The 14,127-nt window shown below is 40.3% G+C and overlaps 1 protein-coding gene across 6 annotated transcripts in view; it reads right to left on the bottom strand.

Annotated features, from left to right (window-relative positions):
- Positions 1-14,127, bottom strand: part of LOC126266913 (serine/arginine repetitive matrix protein 1-like) — a 221,392-nt gene that overhangs the window by 47,712 nt on the left and 159,553 nt on the right. For 5 of the 6 annotated variants that reach the window (XR_007548944.1, XM_049971593.1, XM_049971594.1 and 2 more), the window contains 2 exons: positions 7,054-7,284; positions 1,174-1,364 (listed from right to left, as the gene is read on the bottom strand). Coding sequence is in view for 5 of the 6 variants with exons in the window: in XM_049971593.1 (XP_049827550.1) it covers positions 1,174-1,364; positions 7,054-7,284 (422 nt within the window). In the remaining variant the exon portion in view is untranslated. The remainder of the gene's footprint in view (positions 1-1,173; positions 1,365-7,053; positions 7,285-14,127) is intronic. The other variant, XM_049971598.1, reaches the window with a different exon arrangement.

Raw genomic sequence — 14,127 nt, 5'->3', positions numbered from 1 at the left:
TTAGTGACATGTACTTAAGGGAACAAATTCTTCAAAAATCTAAATTCTTCATTTAAAGTTAGGTAAGTTGTGTGGCAGACTCAAGTTTATATAAAAGAAAAAATCGAGAGCATTTAGAAACAGAAATAGTTATGGGAGTGGAAAGGCTGGGACAACCAGTCAGGTGAATGAATGATATAAGCATCCCTGCATTCCTAGAGATACGTAAAGGTACATATAACAATGTAACTGAAGGTGGATAGATGATATCAGAAATCATTTAGATGCGTGGAAGTGGACCTATAATGTGTGGAGAAGTCTGGAGGAGACTTTTTTGCAGCACTGGATATAAACTGCTTCATCATGATGGTTTTTATTAATACCCTTATGTATATTTGGTTATTATTTGTGACATTATGGGAGATGTAAAAGTCTCATGCTGTGTATTGTTTGGATGACTGTTCTTAAGAAGAGCATAATTTCTGAACTCTCACAACTAGTTTTTACACTTTAAAAAAATATAAACAAATAAATAAAAACTTCATAGGATAAAACATAGAAGCATAATTATGCTTCTTGCCTTGCTGACATATTTCTGCTTATAATGGTATAACTTTTGAATGACCCATGTGGAGCATAATGTGAGACTAACAGCAAAAAAAATATATCATTTTTTTCTCCATAAATTTTATGATACTTCATATGACATGGGGAAAAGAACTAAAAATCTAATCATATTAGAAAGAAACAAATGTCTTGTATGCTAGATGGATGGACACTAGAAGACTTATAAAAGGAGCATTTCTAAAATTGGCAGTTTGAGTAGCTTAGTGCCGAGTACAGTGGAACAGGTGCAAAAACATTGACATAGAGATTGTGAATGTCAAAAGCAAGGGAACAATGATGATGAACATGGAACTATAGATACTAATTGGCTCACAAAGCTTTGTCCAGTACAGTCAGTATTCAGACTTAACATATTGGTGATAAGGAATTAGGTACAGCATACATTCCTTTTGTTTTTGATTCATGCACACTTGTTTTTTTGGAGCAACAAAACTTATCTTTTTACTTTCCTTCTGTTTAGCTTACAGCATCTAATATCTCTTTGATAGTGTCTGGATGAAGTTTGATATTTTTAGAGAAACAAATTTTTCTGTGAGACTCCAGACAAGGAGTGACATGCTGTCTTACCTGCGCCCCTTGTTTTTCTTGGGAGTTGCATCGGTATCACTGAGATGTTGGTTTGACTGAGAAGCACGCTGCTCCCTGGAGACGCACCAGTCTTTCTCCTTGGCTTGCTCCCAGTTCCAGCGATGGGTTTTATCTTTCTCACGGTCACGCCGCACGTCAGGAGGCAATTCTGGTGATGGCGTTCTGCCTACCTGCAGTACACAAATGACAACAATACCAACATTAATCATAATTAATTATATACTTACAATGGGGTAATTCAGAAATAAGGTAGCAAGAGTTCTTAAAAGTGTACAAATGCCCCGTGCAAATTAAATTCCATGTCTAGACAGAAGAGATGATCTGTTACGTCTCAAGTAATGAGATGGTAGTGTCAATGTAAGTGGTTGGAAATGCGTGAACAAACACTGATTGGCAATATAACTGACAAGCAGGGAGACCAGAAGTGTGTCCAAGGACAAACACTAACTGAAAGTGTGTGATAGTGCTGAGAATTAACATGAAATGCCAGCGAGTGTAGCCCAAGTAAACAAAAATCTGGCTAGAGCTAGCACATGACTGACTCCAGACCCGATGTGGCTGAACCAGAAAATTTATTACTCCAGAGGTACTGGCCAATATATGTAACACACACACACACTGCTTGTGGTGGAGTCGTGCATTGCCCCAACTCTCAGCAGTGAATAACATCTCATCTGTGTGCTTGAGTCTCTTGGGGATACCAAATCCCCCCCTCCCCTTTAATAGGCATGGAGGAGGGATGGAGGTTCTCTCCCTAATTGTTGCACCTAGGCGCTCTCTGCTGGGACATCATGTGTAACACTGGGTGGGTGGTGATGGGCTGACACTCCACCTGAGGCTAGTGGTGAAGCACCAATGAGAACTGGAGTGGACAGTCTGTCTCAGCAGTGATGATGGAGGGAGATAATTACCCCTATCAGAAATGCCCCTTTCCCCCAGCAAACAGTTCTCCTGCATGACAGGTTTCACAGGACACGGGCACTCATTATACTGCCAGTGTCAAACAGACAGTGGGAATGCTGGCAGGTGCCGCTCAGTGTTTGGAGCGAGGATTGGTCGGACCCTCCCTCCTGCATGAATGTCTGCTGTACGACTGAGTTGTGGTGCCCATCACTCAGTTTGACACTGTCATAACTGCTTAACTTCATATGTCAGGCACTGCTGATGCACTGCAACAATATAAGTTGCCCCCCCCCCCCCACCCTTATTTCTCACTACAGTGCCTTGTACCCGTATGGCGTCCATCTTAACAAGTGTGCCCAAATGGCAGAACCTTTCCAATACCTTAGCACAAGGGAATGTGGTGCAGGATGCAATAGGTCAACGATACCATATGGCTGATGGCCTTGCAGCATCTCAGCTGGACTGCAACAGTTGATAGGAGGTGCAGAATAAGATGCCAAAAAACTGGACAGGGCCTCCTCTCTAAGCACCTTTGTGACAATTTTCTTGAGTCACAGTTTGAAGTTTGAATGTCTTGACCAACTGCTCGAGCTCTGCATTTCACGCCACACATAACAGCACAGTGGTCAGGTGCTGAATACCATTTTGGTGATAGAACAAACAAAAAACAAAACAAAACAAAACAAAACAAAACAAAAAAACTGACAAAGGCCTGCAAACTTTTTGTTTGCTGTTCTCTCATGGAGCCAGTAAATCAAATGTCATCCACATAATTGACACAGCACAAAAGTCTTATAAGTTGCTCAAGAAAATGCTGGAATTCTCCTGGAGCTGAAGCTATCTCACACGGCAACCAGTTATACAGGCATATCCTGAAAAGACTATTTAACACTAAAATCCAGCAAGACTCAGTGTCAAATGGTAACTACAAGTATGCATCTCTGAGGTCAATTGTGGAAAAATACTGACTGCTGGCTAACTTACCCAAAAACTCCTCAGGATGTGGTATGTGATAAACATATAGTTCACTCTGTAAGTTTTCCATGTGCCTCAATTGGCTGCAAAGTTTAACACTGTCATTAGGTTTCTGGATCATTAATGTGTAGGCAGCCCTTTGGTCAGTGAAACCAGTTCTGCATGCACTTATCTCGCGCAGCAAACAGCACCAAGGCTGGATCAGGCTCAACAGACGTTAGGAGCTATTGATGGTTTCAATGTAATGTAGGCCTCAGAATTGGTGGCTCTATCCAGGTACATACCAGAAAGTTGATTTAATGACTTCAGTAATGACTCAAAGTTCTGAAATGGCACCACCTGAGAGATAAGGTTAACTTTATCAGCTACTTAAAATTCAAAAATGGAGAAAGCATCAAGTCTGAAAATATTATTTTTCACCAACTATGAATTTACAACCAAAATGTCCCTACATTTTTGTATTTGGTTGTAACTAGTCAACTAGTAGTTATCCCCTGAAGGGAATCTCCTGCTCACTAAAAATACTACTTTGCACTGAGAGTGCTGTAAGGGGTGGCATCCCAGCTATCCAAACTAATCAGACTGGGTAAGGCTCTTCTGTCTTATTGAAACTTCATGTGACATCCCACTACTTGCAAGTCTACCATAACACGGTGTGACTGTAGGCCAGCTGGTGTGCTTGTAGACTAGATTGGGAACATGGGGATGTTGCCTCACAGCACAGCTAGCTGACATTTTTTGCACATGATTGCTAAGTGCCCCGATGTGCAGCAGGCCCAACAAGTTGCAAGAAATTGAGGCACTGTCTCCTCTCATATAATGACCAGCAGTCTGGGCAAGAGTGCCACACACAGAGGCACAAATCTGGTGCTGTGGAAGTAAGCTGCTCTGCGTCTACTGTGAACTTGGTGGAAGACTCCTGCGGCAGAGACCGAGAGCAGTCCAATGTGGTCTCCATCTCTATAGCAGACTGGCACTGGGACTCTGAAGTACACATCCTGGTACTGTCTGCCTCAACAACAATGTCACTGAAGCTTACATAGCCTTCGATAGGGGCCTATCCCTGTGGTGTGTCTCGTCAAGTTTTGCCATCTGCCAGTTGTCCACAACTACACTTTGCACAATAGCAATCAACTCCTCCGACTTTGCAATTTGTACCACCATGTCTAACATTGGGTCTGAATGCAACTATATAAAAAATAAGGCAATCTATATAAGAAGTGCTACAATGTTTATACTAACTATTACATCAGTGTGCTAATCGCTATAAGTGGACTATACACACCGCATATGCCTGCCATTGTCCTTTGTGATATGGAGTGCATGTAACATCACAAAAGCGGATGTGGTTTTGGTGCAAGTAATTTGATAAAGGCTGAACAAATGTGCAAGATAAGCAAAGGTCAGACCTGCTATGTATGACCATCTCAGATGTCAATGAAGACAGTATAGAAAATTTGACTCAAGCTGACTGTTACATTCTTGTGAAGCAGATTGCACACAAACTCAAGATCTCCACTGGCAGTGTACCGTATGTCATACACAACGTGGTGGACTGCCACAAGATGTTTTCTCTCTGGACACAATGGCAACTATCTGATGAGAATAAAGCCAAAAAATGAAGTTTCCTTGCCAGGAGTTTGTTATGGTATCAGGTGGGGGACATTCCTGTACCGTATTATCACAGGGGACTAAATGGGGCATCACGTAACACTTGAAGCAATAAAGGCTTCCATGTCATGAAGGCACCACTCTTCTTCCCACTCCCTCTCATATGAATTTAAAAACAATGGCATCTGCAAGTAAGACCAACAATTAGTGCCCTGTAGCTATGTAAGTGTTTAACACAATTTTGAGATCTGGCCATTGAAGTGAATGGCATATACTGCTAATGGCCAGTCAACCGACTATAATTAATCCTCAATAATGTGAAAAAAGAAAGATCAAAATGGGATATGATGAAAGTTTGAAGCTAACAGGGAAAAATTGTACAAAACCATGACACTTCAAGTTTCCATAGACACAAGTTCAATTTATTGGCTTCAGATATCTCTCACCAAGTATGTCTCCTTCATTAAACACCATCTGTACTAGCCAATAACTCCAGACTCTGATATGAGGTTCTTCCTGCCAAGCACATGCATGCGTATAAACTGCAACACTTAACCAGAAAATTACTAAACAGAATTCCATGCCAGTTTATGGAAACACTAGTGAATTCTTGTAGGCTTACTGTATTGGAAAAATAACTTCATTGATCACTAACTAATGATTTCAGAAATGTTAAAGACGCAATTCCATCCCAGAGAGGTCAAAACTTGCCTCCTACGCCAATAAGAGGTGTCTACAGCTATACACATACTACACAAGTCACCATACATTGCATGGTGGAGGGTACCTTATACCACAGCTAGTCATTTTCCTGCCTGTTCCACTCAAAAATGGAGCAAGGAATAAAAAACTGTGTCGAACATCACCCACTAACACTGTGTGTGAACACTGCAGGTTTGTTTTTCCCACTCATCTGCATGAACTTTCATAGAAAACTGTTGTTCATAGCATGAAACAGAAATTATGTTCAGTCATCCTGTATCTTCCAATAGTCACTTGTTGACTTCCAATTTTCTGAGCTCCACAAAATTGTTTTAAGACTGAGACTTTTCACTAAATAAGTCTTAGCAGCAGAATGTAGATATTTCCATTCAATAATTCCCACTAATGGCACTCCCCTGGAAAGTGCCGCTTCCTCACCAGCAGCTATCACAAGTTTGTTTCCGACAAGAGATGATGGCAGCTGCCATTGCAGGAAAGCAGCAAGCCCTTAAGCCAGCACATCAGGTTCGAATCAGGATCCACTTAGACAGATTGCAGAAAAATTGACTCATCATCTCCACATCTCCCCTTCTACGACTTGCTGGAAAACGAGCTGTTAGGAGAACAAAGTGATTCCTATAACAAAGCCTTTTTCAAAGTGTCTTCAGATTTATTTTATTTATTTATTTATTTTTTTTGCGGGCGGGGGGGGGGGGGGGGGGGGGGGGTTGTCGGTGCTTTTTCTGTCAGTTTCCACTTGTTTAATAGTACCTCAATTTATTAGTATATCATATTGGAGTTTATTATAATACTTGTGACTGCGAAATACTAGTTTACTAATTGCACCAGCAGGTGGGCATTGTCTGTCCTCCTTCTAGTGAACATCTAGTTGATCGAAACCAGTAATTCAGTTATGTTTTTAGTAGTTTTCACTTTGAGAAGGCCTTCTCTTGCAATCAGCTTTACATTTTCAATATTATTATTAATAGACCTGCTATCTAAGAGTTGCCGAAACTGTAGTGTTACACAGTCAGCTGCAGCCTTGAGATCACATACGTGTTTACACCCTGAACACCTCTCTGGATGTCTTCAGTTGACTAGTTACTGTGTAGCAAAATCTAGTACATACATTTGAGTACAGACATTGATTTGATTTCAATTTTTCTGTGTTCTTCCCACATCACTTCAGGTGATGCATATGCTTTAATCTCATTTTTACATTTTTTAAATTATATTTTAGCCTCAGGCCTGGTATCATTACCAGGTTTCATGTTTCACCAGGTTTCATGTTTCACCAAGTAATCATCAGATAATTAGTTTAAAAAGGAAGGAATGGACACAGTAAAATATCATGAAACCAAATTACAAATCAAATTAGTGTCTATAAACAATGATATGTCCTAGATTTCACTACAAAGTAAATCGTTGGCTGAAGAGACACAGAGAGGTGCTCACAGTACAAACTTATATGCACTTTCAAGGCTGCAGCTGACTGTGCAATAGCACAGGGTAGGTAGAATATGAAGCAGGGTCCCCAGAAGGGGATTCAAACTGCAGATAGTAGCCCAGTACCATGACTGGCGGAATTTGAAATTACAATGACTGTGACAGAGAAGCACAGAGTAGAATGAGAGAAAAACAAAAAGGTGCAGGCTAGCAGAGGGCTACCTGTCTCATTTCACAGGCCGAGATGTCACCACAAGACTTGGAGAGAGGTGCAGCATCCCACAGGGGGCCCTGTCGCTGCCGGGCACGGCCCCTGGGAGGCAGCGGGGGCTCCACGTCCACATCACCGTCTGGCAGGTACATGACATGGCCACCAGATGGCAGGTACGAGAAAGGCACTGCCTCCCGCTCCCCAGACGATGGGCTGCTGAGCGACCACTTGGGGTAGCCCGCCTGTAGACAAGCGACAAGCAAGTCACTGGTCAATGAGAAGAGTCAAGTAGTGTGTGTGTGTGTGTGTGTGTTTGGGGGGACAGAGGGGTTAGGTAGGGAGGAGAGAGGGGGATACTGAAAAGTATCTTTGAAGATAGAAACTTAGAGACTCGTAAAATCAATGTCTTCATTTCCTATGTATTTAATAGTGACACTATTATACAGGGTGTACATAAAGTCCAGGAACACTTTCAATTATTTATTGCACAAGACCTAAACATTGTACAGATGTCATATATAATGCATTTTGAAAGCTCTTTTTACAAACAGTCAATATGCGAACCATGAGTGACCTGGCAGATGTCAATACCGTAATCGAATTCTTGCCATACTCGTCCCAGCATGGCATCGTCGAGTATGGCAGTCGCTTCCTGTATTCTCTCCTGGAGCTCTGCTGCATCATGTGGTACAGGCGGTATATACACCAGATATTTAATGTGTCCTCACAGAAAAAAGTCACATGGAGTGAGATCTGGCGATTGGGGAAGCCATTTCATGAAACAGCTGTCGCCTTCTATAGTACAGCCGATCCACTGATGCAGCAGCTCCGTGTTCAGGTACCGGTGAACTTTACGATGAAAACGCGGTGGAGCCCCATCCTGCTGAAAGTTGAATGGAGAATCCAATTGGAGCCATTTTTAAGTTCACGGGATGCACGATGCACCGATTTCTTTGGACTTGTCACGAATGCCTCTCATATGCGCTCCACATTCACTTCACTCACACTGGGATGTCTGCTTCTCTTTGCTGGGCACAAGCAACCCATCATAACGAATTGTTGTTCCAGTGGTAAATGGCCTTCCTTGTTGTTGGCTTCTTACCATACTCGGTTCTAAACATCTGCTGAACAGCTGTAGTACACTTGTTTTTGTCGAACTCCAACACACAGAAACATTGCTCCGCACCTGAACTCGCCATGTTTTGACTAGTGCTGACTATTGGCAAATTACAAAACTGTGCTGTGGCGGAATGCATGAAAAAAAAATTCACGGTTTCTCTTCAAAATGACATATGTACGATATCTGTACAATGTTTGGTTATGAGCAATAAATAATTGAAAGTGTTCCCAAACTTTATGTACACTCTGTATAATAGTACCACAACAGGTCACTGGTTACAGTGGATTTTTGAGTCTTTAAAAAAATTAAAATCCTATTTTAGCTTGGTTTGAACATATGAGCTTGACACAGAAGTTCAAAACGTCAACTACTCATCTGCTGACACTGGCAACAATAATATAGTCATTAATCAAGCTTTCAGATACTTATGATGCAGTTGCAGGAACTGAATAGATTCTGATTGCATTTATTGGTCCTGTTGTTTACAAAAGCATCTTTTGCATAAGACATTGGATAAGGCAAGTTATAAGTACACTTCTGAAAGTGATTCCTAGGCACTCTTCTGAATTTGTTAGTGAAGGGGTGTGCGGCTGGTGACTGCATAGTCACTACAGTAATGCTTTTATAAAGTACTTGTCAAGGAGGAACACTGCCAAAAATATAAAGAGCTGGAAAGCCAATCTGCTGGAGGACTCTGCAGAAGATTTCAAGGGCAGAACAGCTAGACTGTGTATCATATTGTGGTGAGATGAAATCTGGCTTGATAAACAGGTTTTTAAAGGACTGGCTTTGAATGAAAATTTACTTTTAAATATTTTTAAAGGCAACATCACTACATTGCAGGTGATATTAAGCCAGATGTAGAATTTAATAGGTACCCATCGAAAACAGAGTTTATTGTATTTCTCCCCTGTTGGCCTCCACTGATAGACATATAATCATTTTTGCAGGAACTGAAGAACATAGAGGGCAGACACAGGTATGCCAAAACAAGGGACAGTGCTTCAGACATCTCTGTAATTTGGTGACTGAATATGGGTGTAAAAGCATTGGTAGTCATACAGATATACACGTAACCTAAAATGCCTGTCTGGAAGAGCTAAGGCATAGCAATCACTATTGGTTCTGCAGCACACAATTTTTACTGGTGATTCATTCCTTTTTATAGGGTCCATGTAGCAGAAAATTAAGGATAACATTGGAAATCTGCAGCCAGGGCATTTTCTGGCACGGTCTCACATTGTGCACGTCTGAGGTATGTTTGTAGATTCCAGCAATCCCATAACAGAAGCTGCTCTCCTTGACAAAGGGATGCAAGACTCAAGAACGAGTTTATACCACTGAATCAGGGACATGAAAGATGTGAGAATTCTGGAGAGGATAAGGTGAAGAGGTATCACTAACACAAATGAAATGTTATTTTAAATATGATGGTGGTACATGTTAACAAAAAAAAAAACCTTATCCTAGTGTCACCTTAACATATGAAACAGGTTTATTTATACAGATTTTTAAAGTATGCAATTCACACTGTGTGTATTGCCAGAACAAACAAAAATAATACATGTTTTTAATGGTTCATCACCAGTGGAAGTTCATTAAGAGTTGCTGAAGGCTTCTAAAGATCTTGCTCCTTCAAATCAAACAGCTGAAATTTCAAAGGTGGTTGTATTTCTCTTTAAGATTGAACACAAGAAAGATATGAAAAAACTTTGTCTGCTGACAAAAACAAAAGAAACAGTACAATATGATACTAGGAGTCTGACAATAAAGGCTAATGTCATAGACATTTCAGAAAAAAATACATAAAGATTCAACTATAAAAAAAATCATGTAAAATGGGTTTCACATTTGCAGAATGCTGACATAAAGCAAATGTGAAAACGAATTTCTTTTCTCAGATTATTTTAAGCATTTGAAAAAGAGGGACTTATTTTTCTCACCAGTATGTTAACATGGGAAGTAAATATGTCAGAAGAGACCTAAGTAGTAGAAAAAGTACCACAAGAACACATTTACTAACAAAAGTTTTATGGCAGCTACAATACTGAGGGTTCTGAGGTAAGAATGATAGGTATTCCCATACTGGTCATTAGATTTAGCACCCTGTAGCTTCCATCAACACCAAAAGATATTTATAGCTGGAAAATACTGAGTGTAATGAAGATGTCGTGATGGCCATAATGCATACAAGGGTGTACCGAAGAGAAACTGAACTTATTCCTTTTTAACTTATTTATTCACATTTTAGACACCAACCTTCAATCTCCTTCAAAGTACTCTCCACTTGCACTAATACATTCATCTACTCTCTTATTCCATTTTTCAAAACATTGTTTATATTTATCTTTTGTGATACTTGACAGCACATCTGTCATTTTTTCTTCTTCACCTCAGCAACATCAGCAAAGTGTTTTCCTTTCATGTCTCTTTTCATTCTAGGCAATAAAAAAAAGATGCACAGGCCAAGATCAGGTGAGTATAGGGGGTGAGAAACATGCTTCATACCTGTTTTGGTCAAGAATTCATGCACAGCTGGAGCTCTGTGAACCAGGGGCATTATCACGATGGAAAAACCGGTCATCTGACTGCCACAAATCAAGCCACGTCTGCTACACAATATTGCACATATTGCACAATCTTTTCAAAACTTCCAAGTAGAAAGCCTGTTTAACTGTCTGACCCTGCAGAATGAACTCTGAAAGGACGACTTGTCTCGCATCGAAAAAACAAATGCGCATTGTCTTATGTTTGATTTCACTTGATGAGCTTTCTTGGGATGAAGTAAACCTTAACTCTTTCACTAGCTTCATCATTGCTTTGATTTAGCACCAAGTTTCACCACCTGTGATAACTTTTGAAAAAGGTTTAGATCATTTTGGGACTCTTCTTTCAAAGCATAGCATGCTTCCACACCACCTTGTTTTTATTCATCAGTCAGCAGTCATGACACAAATTTGGCGGCCACCTTTTTCATTCCCAAATCTTCTGTCACAGTTCAGTGCACTGAACTCCAAGTCACTCCTGACAGCTCCACAATTTCTTCAATGGCCTGTCATCGATCTTAGTTGAAGATTGCATGAATATCTGAGAGAAGCTGTATAAATATTCAGTCAGACCTTGATAAGACTTCAATTTGATGCAGAAATTGAGAACTTGCTCTAAATGTTCAGAAATGTAAAATGGTGCATTTTTCAAAATGAAAAAATGTATTATCCTATGACCATAATATTAACAAGTCACTATTGGAATCAGCCAACTCACAAACATACCTGGGTGTAACACTTTGTAGGTGTATGAAATTGCATCATCACACAGATTCAGTCATGGTAAAGCAGGTGGTAGACATCGGTTTATTGACAGAATACTGGGAAGTGCAATCAGCGTGCTAAAAAGATTGCTTACAAATCACTTGTGGGGCCCATCCTAGAATATTTCTCAAGTGTGCAGATAGGGGATATTGAACATATACAGAGAAAAGCAGCATGAATGATCATGGGTTTGTTTAATCCATGGGAGAGTGTCACAAAAACACTGAAGGAACTGAAATGGCAGACTCTTGAAGAGAGACATAAAGTGTACTGAGAAAGTCTACTAATGAAGTTTCAAGAACTGGCTGTAAATGATTACTCTGGGTGTATACTGTTGTTGTTGTTGTTGTTGTTGTTGTGGTGGTGGTGGTGGTGTGGTAATGGTGGTCTTCAGTCCATAGGCTGGTTTGATGCAGCTCTCCGTACTACCCTATCCTATGCAAGCCCCTTCATCTCCGAGTGAGTACTGCAACCTACATCCTTCTGAATCTGCTTATTATATTAATCTCTTGGTCTCCTTCTACAATTTTCAGCCCCATGCTTCCCTCCATACTAAACTGGTGAGAACTTTGTACCTCAGAACATGTCCTATCAACCGGTCCCTTCTTTTAGTCAGGTTATACCACAAATTTCTGTTCTCCCCAATTCTGTTCACTACCTCCTCATTAGTTATGTGATCTATCCATCTAATCTTCAGCATACTTCTGTAGTAGCACATCTCAAAAGCTTCTATTTTCTTTTTGTCTAAATTGTTTACTGTCCATGTTTCACTTCCATACATGGTTCAAATGGCTCTGAGCACTATGGGACTCAACTGCTGTGGTCATTAGTCCCCTAGAACTTGGAACTAATTAAACCTAACTAACCTAAGGACATCACACACATCCATGCCCAAGGCAGGATTCGAACCTGCGACCGTAGCAGTGGCACGGTTCCGGACTGCGCGCCTAGAACCGCGAGACCACCGCGGCCGGCCTTCCATACATGGCTACACTCCATACAAATACTTTCAGAAAGAACTTCCTGAGAATTAATTCTATACTTGATGTTAATAAATTTCTCTTCTTCAGAAATGCTTTTCTTCCCATTGCCAGTCTACATTTTTTATCCACCCTGCTTTGACCATCATCAGTTATTTTGCTTCCCAAATAACAAAATTCACCTATTACTTTAAGTGTCTCATTTCCTAATCTAATTTCCTCAGCATCACCAGATTTAATTCAACTACATTCCATTATCCTCATTTTGCTTTTGCTGATGTTCATCTTACGTCCTCCTTTCAAGATACTGTCTATTCCATTCAGCTGCTCATCCAAGTCCTTTGCTGTCTCTGGAAGAATTACAGTGTCACCGTCGAACCTGAAAGTTTTTATTTCTTCTTCGTGGACTTTAATTCCAACCAGAAATTTTTCTGTTTTTTCCTTTACTTCTTGCTCAATATACGGAATGAGTAACATTGAGGATTGTCTACAACTCTGTCTCACTCCCTTCTCGACCACTGCTTCCCTTTCATACCCATCAACTCTTATAACTGCCTTCTGGTTTCTGCACAGATTGTAAAATATCCTTTTACTCCCTGTATTTTACCCCTACCACCTTTAGAATTTGGAAGAGAGTATTCCAGTCAACATCGTCAAAAGCTTTCTAAAGTCTACATATGCTATGAACATTGTTTTATCTTTCCTTATCCTATCTTCTATGAGAAGTCATAGGGTCAATATTGACTTGTGTATTCCTACATTTCTCCAGAATCCAAATTTATCTTTCCCGACGTCAGCTTCTAACAGATTTTCCATTCTTCTGTAAAGGATTTGTGTTAGTATTTTGCAGCCGTGACATGTTAAACTGATAATTTGGTAATTTTCACACCTGTCAGCACCTGCTTTCTTTGCGATTGGAGTTAGTGTATTCTTCTTGAAGCCTGTGGGTATTTCACCTGTCTCATACATCTTGCTCAACAGATGGAAGAGTTTTGTCATGGCTGGCTCTCCCAAGGCTATCAGTAACTCTATCAGAATGTTGTCTACTCCCTGAGATTTGTTTTTACTTAAGTCTTTCAGTTCTTTGTGAAATTCTTCATGCGGCATCATATCTCCCTTCTCATCTTCATCTATATCCTCTTCCATTTCCATAATGTTGTCCTGAAGTACATCTCCCTTGGTATATACCATCTACATACTCCTTCCATCTTTCTGTTTTCCTTTCTTTGCTGAGGACTGGTTTTCCATCTGAGTTCTTGATATTCATACAAGCAGTACTCTTTTCTCCAAAGGTCTCTTTAATTTTCCTGTAAGCAACATCTGTCTTACCACTAGTGATATATGCTATTACATCCTAACATTTCATCTCTAGCCATTCCTGCTTGCCCATTTTACACATCCTGTTGAATTCATTTTTTAGATATTTGTATTCCCTTCCACCTGCCTCATGTATTGCATTTTTACATTTTCTCCTTTCATTGATTAAATTCAGTAGCTCTTGTACTGCCCAAGGATTTCTACTAGCCCTCATCTTTTTATCTACTTGGTCCTCTGCTGCCTCCACTATTTCATCTCTCAAAGCTACTCAGTTTTCTTCTACTGTATTCCTTTCCCCTGTTCTTGTCAGTCATTCCCTAATGCTCCCTCTGAAACTCTCTACAACCTCCAGTTCTT

The sequence above is a fragment of the Schistocerca gregaria genome, chromosome 4 (genome assembly GCF_023897955.1).
Source record: "Schistocerca gregaria isolate iqSchGreg1 chromosome 4, iqSchGreg1.2, whole genome shotgun sequence".
Taxonomy (NCBI): domain Eukaryota; kingdom Metazoa; phylum Arthropoda; class Insecta; order Orthoptera; family Acrididae; genus Schistocerca; species Schistocerca gregaria.
The sequence above is the reverse complement of the archived record's forward strand: the minus strand, read 5'-3'. Positions and strand labels throughout refer to the sequence as shown.